The sequence below is a fragment of the Girardinichthys multiradiatus genome, chromosome 1 (genome assembly GCF_021462225.1).
Source record: "Girardinichthys multiradiatus isolate DD_20200921_A chromosome 1, DD_fGirMul_XY1, whole genome shotgun sequence".
Lineage (NCBI taxonomy): Eukaryota > Metazoa > Chordata > Actinopteri > Cyprinodontiformes > Goodeidae > Girardinichthys > Girardinichthys multiradiatus.
The window spans coordinates 41,253,903-41,267,527 of record NC_061794.1 but is presented as its reverse complement, the minus strand read 5'-3'; the positions used below and the strand labels follow the sequence as shown (position 1 = coordinate 41,267,527).

Below are 13,625 nucleotides of genomic sequence, written 5' to 3'. Positions count from 1 at the left end.
TATCACAATATGCTAATTTTTTGAGAAGGACCTGTAGAGTATTTGTTTGAACAAACCTTCTCTTGAACGTCCTTGTGTAATTTGACTGATTGTGATTGTTACAGATGAATGTTGCGGGTCCGTCTTGCTCCACCTGTAAGCCCAGAACCTTCCATCTCAGCCAGGCAAACAAAGATGGCTGCTTGTCCTGTTTCTGTATGGGTGTCACTGAGCAGTGCACCAGCTCTACATACTACAGAGATGTGGTAAGATCTTTAACTTGTATATTTACACTCTGGTCTGACACAACACAGCTTAAAACCAGCCAATCCTTCCCAGTCCATGCAGTATGATTGGAAAACAACTGCTGTGGCAGGAGAGAGCTTCTTATTTGCAAAGCTCCATCCGAACAAACTAGACTTCATGAACAATGTCTTCTGTCTGCAGGTCTTCTCTGTGTTTACTCCAGGAAACTTCCAGGGTTTCGCTCTGGTGAACCGCCAGAGAACCAGTCGCGTTTCAACTGGTTTTACTGTGGAGGTTTCCACTGAAGGCACTCAGCTGTCCTATAGCAACTTTAACTACCTGGGACAGGGGCCTCACTACTGGCAGCTTCCAGATGTTTACCAAGGAGACAAGGTATGTAGAAAAACACATTGCACAGCAGTTAGATCAGTGGAATTAGCTATAGTAAGATGCAGATAGCATCAGTGCTGACACATGGGGCCATGCTGAGCATCAGAAACTTGTAGACCACTCATTTCTCCGCAGCCTTTTATGTTGCTCCCTTTTCTTACTTCAAGACTCATGCAAACAGCTTTTTCAATCTGTGCTGATTCTTTGTCGCCATTTCTGCATTGACCTTGCTGTTAAATCTTTGCCATTCTTATAACAACCTGTATGAAATTGGTTGCTGCAGTATTTATTTATTCATTTATTCATTGTTTGCCCTTCCCTCCATTTTCTGTAGAGGGATTCTTACTTTTCTCGCGTCAAACGAGCACATCAGGTATTGTGATGACAGTGAACGAGACTCATGTTGTGATTGATTTTTGATAATAAAATCCAGTGTCATGTCAAAAGGTTAAAATCCCTTATTAACTTTTATTTAGTATCCAATGCATGTCTTCATTTGTGGCTGATGGATCTGGTATGGCCAAGGTTTGTAAATGAAGGTGCCCAGTGAGTGAGCATGAGGCCAGTGCATATCCCACTCAGGAATAGCTTTCTGCATCGCATCACATGACCCTCTTAAATAGATTGATCATTAATGGTCCATTTAAGAGCTTCATAAGAGCTTCATAAAGTTTAACACCCTCAGTAACACTGCTACAACCCTAGCAAATACCATGAGCTCAGTGAAACAGAAAGTGATCAAAGGGCTTCCTTCATCCACAACAATAGAGTGACTCGTACTTGCCAGAGGAGCAGCTAAGGAAGGATGCTTCTGTTTGGAACCAAATGGCCGCCGAGCGTAAAGCCAACCAAAGATCCAAAAGAGACAGCCAGGTATTTGGTATAAGCCGTACTGTAGTGTAGAACATCTAACTCATCTAACCAGAACACAACACCCTCCACACTTATCGACACCCCTGGTAGAGATGTGTGAAATAAAATCTTTAAATAAATTCATCATTTGTTCCAGTGGGATAATCCAGCCTTTGAAAATATTATAAAAATCCAACCTTTAATTTAAAGGGGACATATGCTTTTAAATCCTTCAGTTGTGGCCTATATAAAGTGGAACTTCGATGCTTTGGTCTGAATTCCTTGGTATTGTAGCTCCAAAGGCTCCTCTTTTACCCCTGTTCTGAGGTGCGTCTGAGAGCGACTTGTTTCTCTCTTTAAATCCTGTTGAGGCACTTCACACCCCGCCACCCTCCTGGTCAAAGATCGATCCACTTCACCATGTTTGGCTGTTTTTGTAATTTGATAACAGAGATACAATTATCTAGCGGTGCAGAAAGAATGCAAAAACAGCAATAACAATGAAAACATAAAAATGATTTTATGTAATAATATAAAATATATACTTCTGAGTCAAGAAACACATCCAGGGACTGTGACAATATCCTGGTGAATAGAACTACTTGTGTTCTTTGATAATTCAACTTTTGACACTGCTTTTTTAGAGACAGCCATGCACAGATTTCTTTCTCCGGTTATCCTTACCTTACATTTTCTCCTGCTAACTTCCCTATGGAGAAATACATTTTGAGTTCTGTTTCCTCTGTTATGCCCTCTTGCCTTCAGCTCTGTTTTCTATTGGCTTTAGATGACTGAGAAGGTCATGGTAGGTTAATTTTGTGTTAGGTGGATAATTTCTGCGTTGATGTAGGTATATGTTTTGGATCATTGCCATGCAGAAAAACACAGTGGAGACCTATTTCACTTTTCTGGCAGAGGCCACCAGATTTGTGTTTAAAATGGCCTGGTATTTCAAAAATTCCTCAATGTCATGTACTATAAGATGCTTCCCAAGACCTCAAGAAGATAAACAGGCCCACAGCATCACAGATCCACTTCCATAATGTGGTATATTTCAGTCCTCGTCCATTCTTGGATGTCAAATTTCCAGTGGTTTTAAACTTTAAAATTTTTGTTCTGATGTAGATTTGGGCATGCTTAGGGGATAATCCATTGTTTTAAAGTCATTTCTTGACCTATGAATATCGAAACAGACCTTCTTCCTTTGAATAGCATGTTCTCTTGTTTTTCTCATTTTATAGACTGGCTAGGAAAAATGTTGCTTTTGTTTCGCTTCATATGTAAATTTAAGAGAAACCAGGAGTTAAGGGTTAAAAATTGAAAGTTCAACTTAAAAAAGTAAAAAATTGGTTTAAAAAATATAAATACATTTATTTCATAGAATTAATTTGGGATTGCCAATAACTGTGGCTAAGATGATTTAATTTTGTTTAAAACTGTTCTTGTGGTGGGGCTTCTCCTAAAGACGAATTAAAGGTTGGATTTTTCAAAGAGTGTATGATTTTGGGATAAAAGAGGAATTATGTTACACATCTTGAAAATATATGGTATGTAGGGTGTTGTAATTGGCACAGACTTGAGCAAACCTTTAGGCGTGACTGCATGTGTTTGACATGTGACAAGTTTTAGATGTGTAAGAAGTTTGGTCTTAGTGTGACCTTCAGTAGAAACTTTACCTTTTTTAAGATTACCTAACATTACTGGCTCTTATGACACAGCATGCTCACTTTCTCACTGCGTTGCACATTTGAGGAAGAACTAAAACCTAACATCCGACTTTCTCCTTCTCACTGTCCCATCATTACCTTTCCATTCTGTTTCTGATGCCCTGCTTCCTCAGAATGTCAAAAAGCTGGACGAGGAGGTCTGGGCACTTCTGTCTAACTTCTCCAATGGACCAGCTGGTTTCCCTCCATTTCTCCCCTCTTCTAAATCCTCTTCACTTTCCTCCTCCCGGGTCCCGACCTACTCTTCTTCTCAATGGTCTTTGCATAACCTGAGCCCCCTCTCTCCCGCATCTGGTGTTTCTTCCTCTGTTAGACCAACCCGGCCTGAGTCTTACTCTCCAGGCCACGCCCCTCGCCTGCAGGTACACTCTGTCAGAGTCCGCCAGAGCTGTGAAGTCAGGGTGTTAAACCTCTGACTTACTTGTTGCTATTGGTGACTTTTTGGCTTTTCTTTTGGGGTCTGGTTCTGCTGTGGAACAGAGCAAGAACACTTTGAGCAAGACTGCTGATACTTCTGGAGGCAGCAGCAAGGTAGACGGTAACAAGAAAGCATGAAATAATTAACAACTTTTTTCTCTATTTCACATTTAACAAAACAGTCATATGTTAGATTTTAAACCAAGTCTATGTCTCAAACTGACTAGATTTGCTTTAGAGATAATATAATGTCTGTGATGGGATGTCGGTATCAAAGGCCTCTTATACGACTTTATTTGGGGCAAACTTTTGTCGTCTTAATCATGGTGGATACAGTCCAATATTGGACTCCACTTCTCCCCATTTCTTATAGATGGAATACTTTTAATAGGATTTTAAAATTAAAGAAATGTTGCTCGTACATGGTTAAAATGTCACATATGTTTTTTTTTTCCAGGATTTATTGGTGTATTTGCTGTTGGTAACATTTAAAACTCAAATGTAAAGAAATAAATACAGTTAAGCTCAAAACTCTTCGTACCCTTACACATTTAAATTTAAAGTAATCTTTAATTTTACAAGCAAGTTTTTTCCGACTGGAAGTAATATAAATGTTTGTACTGGCCCATCCACACTCACAACTTGAATATCTGGAGGGAACTAAAGATTAGGGTTATGGGAAGGAAGCCCTTCAACAACCTGGAGGGCTCCCATAGGTAAATTGTCTAAATACCAGTGGAAACAGGCAAACAGCTGGTATAGGAAGGAAATGATTGCTGTAATGCCAATAAGGATTTCTCATTGATTATTGAGAATAATACTAATAATTTTCGACTCTTTATTTTCTTAATAAAATGCAAATAAAAACAGATGATCTTTTTGTTCAAAATTCATACTCATTTTACATAGTGTTATTATCTTTTGAGAGACACATCATCAGTCCCTATCAGAAACAAACTTCTCAGTTGAGCGAAAATCATTTAAAATTAAAATCTGCCAGGACTATGAATAATTTTGGGTTTTAGGAATTTACCTTATTTGTAACCAGTTTTATTTTTTATTTTCTAGGTTAATAAATATTCAGCGGTACGAATCTGTAATAACACGCAACATGTTTTAAGTTATGACTTACGAGCAAATAGCTGCACTTTGTTGCTGGGTCAGAATCACCAGTCATTTTGAGTAATATCAGTCTTTGGGATAGAAGACTTTAGAGAACGTAAAGCTTAGTCAGATCATTTCTTTGTCTGAAGTGAAATGTCTAAATTCTGATGTGAATTTAGGAATTTGAAATGTTTGGACTGTAGAAATTGAGTGGATGCAGCATGTTTTTAAGGTTATGGTAAAAGGGTTTGAGGATTCTTTTTCACCTCTAGTTGGAGATTTTAAATAATTTTTCTTAGGTCTGAGCAGACTGTGACTTTTATTTTGTTTTGTTTTACTTGCAAACTTTAGTAAGACAAATCTAAGTTAAATGCAGTGAAATAAATTCGTTTCCTTAAGGTACGAAAGCTAATTTTCAAATGGTTTTCTAAACATTTCCAAAATTAACTTAAACTTTAAGAATCAGTAAGAACACAAAACAAATGTAGGTTCTGTTTGATCCTTAAGAAATTATATTCTGATATTGAATCCCTCCAGTGAGGTTGGACATTTCTCTTTAAATGAGCTTGTTGCTGGAACAGTGTACCTATTCTTTATAAGTGCAGTAATATCAGTTGTTACGGTCGTCTGTCACTCTACTGCTGCTGGGTTTAGAGCCTCCTCCAACTCATGCACCTACCAACTAACATCCCTGACTGTAGGAGGAGCTGTTAACTGTCAATTAGGGCTCAATGTGACTCTTAAATGACGCTCTGCATTGGAAAACATGTATTAAAAGACTTTATGTCTTACTTGTGAGACACTCTATGCGCTGCTTTCCCGCTTTTGTGTGGTTGTCTGCTTGCTTACATTTGTCCTCCCTGCCTTTCTGTCTGTGGCTTATTCTTTGATGCCTTTTCTTCCATCTTTGGCCTCTCAGTACGTTCTGGTCTACAAAGGTTTCAGCTCGCAGCAGGACGATGTGCTCTACTGGATGCTCCCTGGACAGTTCACAGGGGAAAAGGTAACTGTAAAGCATCTTGGGCCGCATTCAGTCAAACATCTATTAGACTTGGAGGGTTTGCACTTTCTGCACCATCAGTACCCTCAGTTTTTCCTACTCCATCGATCCAGTCTCTTATTTCCTGTCCTACTTTCCACGTCAGTGTTACAAGAAATCATGAGCACTCCTAACTTATCAAATATATTTTCTCATAGATCTGACTGGGCTACATAAAACTTAATTTAACAGAACCCTGCAATATAACAGAATACATTTGTGGACAAGAAAGACGCATAAGTGAATATTATTCAGAAATGTCCACATAAAATATTACATTCATATGAATAATAATTTATAGAATTAATTGTTAGAATTAAGGTGGTAAGAGCAGCGTTCCTGTCCAGTCTGGAAAACTGGTATTTGATTAAATTATTTTTCTGGTCTGAATATGAAAGGGGAAAAAATGGAGAATGGAAAATATTCCATCTTCCTTATTTCCAGACGTCATTCCCTGTTCCATTGTCCCCTTATTAAATATTACAATTTTCCAAAATACATTGTCCTATTCATTGTGCTTGTGTATACTGTTGTTATGTAAACGATGCGCAGAGTTACCATAATGTTGGCTTTCTTTCTTCATCTACAATATATCGTTCTTTTAGATACTGACTGAAAAGCCATACTTACAGTCATGCTCACACAAATTTAAAGGTTTTATATATAGATGATGTATCACCTGTGGTGGAACAGGATTGATTATTTTCACTGCAGAAATTAGTTAGGACAACAATTTACAATCTTACAATCCATGCATCCATGCATCTATCCATCCATCTGTGCATCCATCCATCCATCCAACATGAGCCAAAAATGGACTGAAATTTTAAAGCATAAATCTTGAAAAATGTGGAAGTTTGATATGAAACATTTGTAAATGTAAGAATCCTGTAGTATTGACAAATGACACAATATTAATTAGAAGAGCTTACATAAAATGTTACAAAATAAATGACTTAATATTCTCCTGTTATATCGCACTAAATGTTTGAAAGAAATGTTCCTCTCACACAGCTCTTACAATGTTAGCATGTACACCATGGCAGCTCGAACAGCCATGCTGCATTGATTGAATTGACTAAGATATAAACTGGTTTCTATGCTTCAGGTGGGTTCTTATGGTGGCAAACTTAAATACACCATAACCTATGTGACTGGTTCAAGAGGAACAGAACTTGAAGATGCTGATGTTCAGATCATTGTGAGTACGCCCTCCAACTGGTGTGCTGGTTTCCCGTTACATTTCCCAACATTTGCTGGATTTAGTCACCCGCCCTTGTGTCCCTCATAGGGTAATGACATCACCCTGGTAGCTCGTCAGACCTGGCAGAGGAGGCAGCAGGGTGGCAGAGAGAGCAAACAGTTTGAGATCATCTTTAGAGAGGTGAGGACATCACCCAAACTACAGTGAAACATAATTAAATATAAAATTGCAACATATTGTAGATGTGGCTACTAAAACCTAAATAGGAGAACTGAAATGTTTTGTGAGCACTTTGCCATGTCTGTGAAATATAATTAAAGATCTGTCCTAAAAGCGTTGGTTAAGCTGCTTCAGCCGTTTTCTGCTCTATAGGAACACTGGCATAGACCTGATGGCATGCCTGCCACCAGAGAGCACCTGATGATGGTTCTGGCTGATCTGGATGATATCCTGATCCGAGCTTCATACTCGACTGAAATGCGCTCCTCAAGCATCTCTGACATCAGTATGGAAGTAGCTGTGCCCAACTACAGCGGCTTGGCACAGGCCCTCGAGGTGGAGCAGTGCCGCTGTCCTCCTGGCTACCAAGGACTCTCCTGCCAGGTGTATATATAAGTTTCTTTGATTTAGAAGTTGACATGATCGATGGAAGCAAGCACTGAGCTTCAATGTATGACTAAGTTTATGGTTCTCAAACTGTGGTACAGGTATTACTGTGGGTACTTTGGCTGCGTTTTAGTGACACATGGGGAAGTGTTTCATTTAAATTATTAAATACAAATAAAGTAACTGTGATTTAGATTTAATATTTGTTTTATCAGAAACTCCTCAAAAATGCAGTGGGGAAAACCTAGAGAACTCCCAGTAGGAATTGAAGTGAACAGCAGTGAACCAAAAGACTGTGTGTCAGTGAAAGATTTTGTAAGATGCAAATCATCAAAGTGCAAATTAACAGTATTTACTGCAACTATCACTGAGTTTTATATGCAGATCAGCCATTTTATAGCAAGATATCTAATTGGTGGTGAGAAACCTCCAAATAACTTTATTTTTTTTCCCAACTGGGAATTTTTAAGTTCTGCATTAAAAAGAAAGTATTATCAAACCCACTTGGCCTAAGTGATATGAAAACTGTGTTCTCTAGTTTTTGTATAAAATTGTTTCTAAATCTCTTTATTCCGCTTTCAGGATTGTGCACCAGGATACACCCGCACCGGAGGAGGTTTATACTTGGGTCACTGTGAGCCCTGTGATTGCAATGGGCACTCAGATGCCTGCCACCCAGAGACTGGCACCTGCACAGTATGGAGCATGGGTTTATCATGTGAACAATATCAGTCTCTAGATTTCAGCCTTGTGGCGAGATGGACAGCTCTGCTAACATAGTTTGTCTCTTTGTAGAACTGCCTGCACAACACACAGGGGGATCTCTGTGACCAGTGTGCCTCTGGCTTCTTTGGCGATCCCACTGCTGGCACCCCGGAAGACTGCCAGCAATGCGGCTGCCCTCACACTGACTCCGACAACCAGTAAGTACTGGCACACACACCTACAGCTCCTATTTCAACTCCATTTATAGCAGCAGACTGATCTGTGTCCAGCTCCTCTGTCTACAGAAAATCAAGTCAAGTTTCTGATGCAGCACCAACTGATTTATCAAAACAACACATCTTACCTCTAGCTGATGTCACAGCTACTTTTAGGATTAGATTGTATAAAAGCTATGTCGATCAGAACTTTCTGCTGGATTTCCTATCCTTGGTTTTTCCAAAGCCTTAAAATGCCGATTTTTTCCAATTCCAATTTGTCTTTAAGAACCACAAGAATTTTGGATCGGCATTCGAAATATTTTATTCGTTCTTCTTGCCGTGAGTAGTCATTAATTATTCGTATTTGGACTGGATGAGAGGCATTGTTGCATGTGTGAGAAAGCAGTCGCAGTAAAACAGGGTTTTATGTTCGTAAAACAAAGACAAAATTGTTAGTTTACATTGCCTGTCAGCATAAGCTCAACAAGACTCCTACATTTCTGTTGTTACTTTTGATTTTGGTGTGCTACTCCAGGATAATTAATGGCTCTTATCTGATCACACTTTGCGGGTTTCTTTGGCAGTACCCCTGATCCATGGTGTGGTAACTAATCAGAAAAAGACCCGTTTTTAGAGTTTCCCACTGGCAACTCACTGGTCAGGGCTGAACAAACTAAAAATCATCTGATAAAGGTCACCAGTAGGGCTGAACAACATTAGGAAATCTTGCGATGGTGATAATAATGGTAAATATTGCGGTGACGATATCAGTTATGATATATGCCTATTTTCTTCTTTCCTCTCTTCTTCATCTGTGGTTCCGTCACTCTGTGACCTTTAGCATTTTGGACAATGTTAGTTGTAACTGGTGTGAGCATCTTCTGCCGTGAGACTCGGTCAAACTGGTTAAATATTATATATTAAATATTAGTATGTAAAATGCAAGTTCTTAACACTTTGAATCTATATGCCAACAATTATTGCTCTCTGAACAGTCCTTCATGATATAATTTTTACACACACGGATATTCCGTTGATTAAATGTTATATATATATTCTTTTTGCCCAGATCCTTAATAGTTTTTTGGTTAACTTTAAACTTTGTGTGTAACTTGTGTGACAGGTTTTCTCCTACTTGTGAGAGCCTTGGTAGTGGAGACTACCAGTGCACTTCTTGCCAACCTGGTTACACTGGACAGTACTGTGAACGGTGAGGCAGCTTTTTTTTCTGACATAAAGAAAAACCAACCATTTTTAATGGTTGTAATATAGCATCAATGAAAAAATGGCTTTTTGTGACAATGTGGATATCAGTAAAAGCTGTTTTTTTTATCCTTTATAGTTGTGCTGCAGGATATGCTGGCAACCCACAGGAGAGAGAAAAATGTCGTCCGAATGACGGTAATGCAGAATGCTTATATTCACTTGAAAGGAATCGATGTAGTTCGGGTGAATTTAGAAAGACAGACAGTGGATATTTCTCTTAAATTACCATAGCTATGTTAACACAACTGTTGCATTTTGCAGCTGTAGCCCACCTAGAGGTGAAAGTTTATCCAGAGCGGTTTGTAGCAACACAGGGCAGCTCCGTCACACTGCGCTGTCAGGTCTCCGGATCTCCACCACACTACTTCTTCTGGTCCAGACAGGATGGACGGCCCATCTCTGTCAGTGCTGACAGACGCAGACAAGGTGTGGGAAACACACTCCATATCATCTCTCGTTCTAGTTTGATATAAGGCAGGGCTGTCCTTGGAATAAATTTGTGTGGGACCCAATGGCAGTTCAAGAAGGGTACAAATTTGGTCCTCCAGCAGATGAAGCTGATGCAGATGGACACATTTGTAATGTCAATTTATTAGAAATTAATAAAAGCAATTCATTCACAATATTTTTACTGTTTTAATTGAAAAAAAAAAACATAAAATATGGCTCCTGAGTAATTTCAACTTGCCAAATTTTCCTACAATGCAACAGGTAAAAGAGATTGTCATGGAATGATAAACGTGGTAAAATATTCTATGGTTTTACAGTATTTGCATGAAGATAAAAAAAAAACAAAACATGTACAACACTGTCTAATTGTATTTAGTCAAAACAGAGAAGCAACAATTATTTCTGTTATAATGTTATGAAATAGCAAAAAAAGACCTGCTAAATTTAATAGTGGTCGATGAGTAAATATACAAAATGTGCAGAATATTATACCTTTTTATCTCCACTTTAAAGCAGAGTTAGAGTAACGGGTGGCTCTTGAATTTGTTAAAATTGTAAACAAGACAAAACTGTAGTATCTTTGTTTTAGCCAGCTTACCAACAATGTGCAGCAACAGGAGGGGAAGGTGCAGACTTGCAATACTGTATGAATTTAGGCAGCCAGAAAAAACTCTGGTTTTCTTTCAAAGGCATCTCCTTAAAAGGACTTTTTTAAAACTCAATGTATCCGCATACAAAAAACAAGCCCATGACTAGTTTGGAACTTTTAATTAGTTAAAGTTTACCTATATTGATATGAAAACTTTAACAATATTTGTTTTATTATTTCTGTGCACAGGAGCAGAGCTGCACTTCCCCAGCGTCTTGCCAAGTGACGCTGGCATCTACATCTGCACCTGCCAAGACCTACGCAGCTCAAACAGGAGCCACGCTGAGATTATTGTCAAAGGTGTGTGTGAGGCCTGCTGAAATTTTAACAGAGTCCTATATGAATGCAACATACACAGTCTTGGCCAGAAAGTTTCAAACTGACAGAAATTTAGTTTTTGTTTTTCTTGCCTGTTGTGCTGCTTCCCTTGCCTTGGATTTGTTTGTCAAATGTTTTTGTGGTATAATAAACTTCAGTTGCAAAGATGTCAGAAGTTTTGAAGGGTTTTATAGAGAAATGAACAGGTAAATGCAAAACATCAATATTTACAGTGTGGTATTCTACAGTTCCCTCTGACATGTTGGAGATCACCTGGGGCTCCAAATCTGGACTGACTTTATTGGTGCTTGAAGTGGTTGTTGACCTTTTGAGGATTTTCTACAGTTTCTCGGTGGAATTAAGATCTGAGTTTAGTTTAGTTAGCATTTTGCCTTGTGTGTTTAATGTGCTCCACCATTAGAGAAAAAGCATTGTCCATCATCAAGTTGTTGCTGGATTGCTTGAAGCAGTTCCTTTTGGAGGCATTGATACAGTTCTTGATTCACAGCAGTGTTTTAGGTTAAAATACATTTTTAGGCAAGAGATCTGAGGATGCTTCACTTCCAGCATGATTCAGGACGTAGCACTCACCGGTTTTTCTTTGGGCAGTACTTTTCTAGATGTGCTAAACAATGTGAAGGGGGTTTTACTGGAGAAAATAACGTTGCCGAACCTCTGCAGTCCAATCCTGTAGTTCTTCCAGAATGTCAATCTGTCCTTGATGTTTTTCTTTAAGAGAGGTGGATTCTTAGAGTTCCCTGAAACTTCCTTCACAACAACTGCAAATGGTTGATTTGAGTTCGACTTTACTAGCAGCAGCATTCTTGCATGTGAAACCCCTTTTTTGATAGCACATGTTTTCTCAGTGGTAACCTTAGACAAAGGAAGAATGCTTCAAGCACAACTCCATTCAAAACAACCATTTTGCTCCTTTATTTCCATCAGAATAACAGAATGACATCAAATGTTAATGCTTTCCCTTGAGCTTACAAAGGGATAATTAAAGTGATGCCCCCAAATCTTTTTGTTGCAACGCTCAAACCCAGTGCCAATACGGTTTTTGCAATTATGTAAATTTTTATTAACTTTGCAGTTAGGTTTGATTGCTATAAAGGCTAATTAACTTAATGCAAACCGCTACCAAAAATTATAAACCAAACCCTTTGGACACAGAATTTCTGGACAGAGCGTTTGTTCTTTCATTATCTGAGCAATCCTTGCAACCTGTTGTGTATTTATTCCTGCAGGTGGCCCAACTAAACCCATCGAGGTCACAGTCGAGGAGCCTAAATCTCAGACTGTAAGGGTCGGGTCCACTGTCAACTTCATCTGTACTGCAAGGAGCAAGGTAACTCTGGTGTTTGGATTGATGTTTGAGTTTCTCCAACTTTTAATGTAGTGATTGGTATTCTGAGGCACGAGGGTGCTCACCTTGCATTTAATGTCAAATGTTCTTATCACCGGAAATGGTTGTCATACACAGCTGATAAATTCAGAACTGCATTCATACACATTCATTAATAAAATTTAAAACAGTTAAATATGCAACTTTGTATGGAATAGATGGGTTCACTTTTGGTTAAAAAGGCAGACTGAATGACTGACTTCTCATATGGCAATCTACAATGCGGCTCTGTGCGTGTATCTTTAAGCAGGTATTTGAAACATGCATTAAAAGCTGTTTTAGCAACGTTTAAACTCAAAACATCCACTATGAGGGACTCACCTGTCTTCAGACTGAAGAGTTATGTGAAAAAGTGTTGATGGATTGGCCAAACATGGGGTTTCAAGGTTATCCTCTCAATCCTTTGGCGCATGTTTGACCTTTTAATAGGTGCTTGTCAGGAAATTATACTATCATCAAAAAGTTAATTTAAAGTTAACGTGATCTATTTCTAGTGTTATCTGTATATCTGTATATCACTTTTACTGTTACTTTGCCTGTTTGATGTTTCCAGTCTGTCCAAGCTGAGATGCCTTGCTTTATCCTTAAGTCTTTTGAGACAGTAACCTTCCTGTTATTTGTCTTCTCTGGTCTACCCTTCACAGTCACCGGCCTACACACTGGTGTGGACCAGAAGGGGGAACAGGAAGCTTCCCAACCGTGCCACAGACTTTAACGGCATCCTGACAATTCAGAACGTCCAGCCTGAAGATGCGGGCTTCTACGTTTGCACGGGTTCCAACATGTTTGCCATGGATGAAAGTAGTGCCATCCTCTACGTGCCAGGTTTGTGATCCTTCGGCACAGCATTCCACCTCCCATCCTCGCCCCTGCTTCTGCATTCCAGCTCTGACTCCTGTAGTTTCTCACCCTAAATATTAGCTCCCCCTTCTACTTGGAGTAATGCATGCATGGCTGCTTAAGTGTGTTTGGTATTGTGTGAACACTGATCATTGAATTAACAGCGCAATAAGCTTGCAAGTCTAATTCCCAAAACTTCTGCTGTCAGAG

The 13,625-nt window shown here is 39.0% G+C and overlaps 1 protein-coding gene across 13 annotated transcripts in view; it reads left to right on the top strand.

Moving 5' to 3' along the window:
• The window catches only part of hspg2 (heparan sulfate proteoglycan 2), a 161,121-nt gene that overhangs the window by 105,911 nt on the left and 41,585 nt on the right, over nt 1–13,625 (top strand). For 9 of the 13 annotated variants that reach the window (XM_047380093.1, XM_047379871.1, XM_047379735.1 and 6 more), the window contains 18 exons: nt 105–245; nt 427–618; nt 950–988; nt 1,384–1,488; nt 3,308–3,556; nt 3,675–3,725; nt 5,635–5,718; nt 6,863–6,955; nt 7,046–7,138; nt 7,331–7,561; nt 8,147–8,260; nt 8,360–8,487; nt 9,611–9,697; nt 9,830–9,888; nt 10,015–10,179; nt 11,042–11,152; nt 12,418–12,518; nt 13,220–13,400. In XM_047380093.1, coding sequence (XP_047236049.1) covers nt 105–245; nt 427–618; nt 950–988; nt 1,384–1,488; nt 3,308–3,556; nt 3,675–3,725; nt 5,635–5,718; nt 6,863–6,955; nt 7,046–7,138; nt 7,331–7,561; nt 8,147–8,260; nt 8,360–8,487; nt 9,611–9,697; nt 9,830–9,888; nt 10,015–10,179; nt 11,042–11,152; nt 12,418–12,518; nt 13,220–13,400 — 2,224 coding nt within the window. The remainder of the gene's footprint in view (nt 1–104; nt 246–426; nt 619–949; nt 989–1,383; nt 1,489–3,307; nt 3,557–3,674; nt 3,726–5,634; nt 5,719–6,862; nt 6,956–7,045; nt 7,139–7,330; nt 7,562–8,146; nt 8,261–8,359; nt 8,488–9,610; nt 9,698–9,829; nt 9,889–10,014; nt 10,180–11,041; nt 11,153–12,417; nt 12,519–13,219; nt 13,401–13,625) is intronic. The other 4 variants (XM_047380479.1, XM_047380554.1, XM_047380258.1 and 1 more) reach the window with 3 other exon arrangements.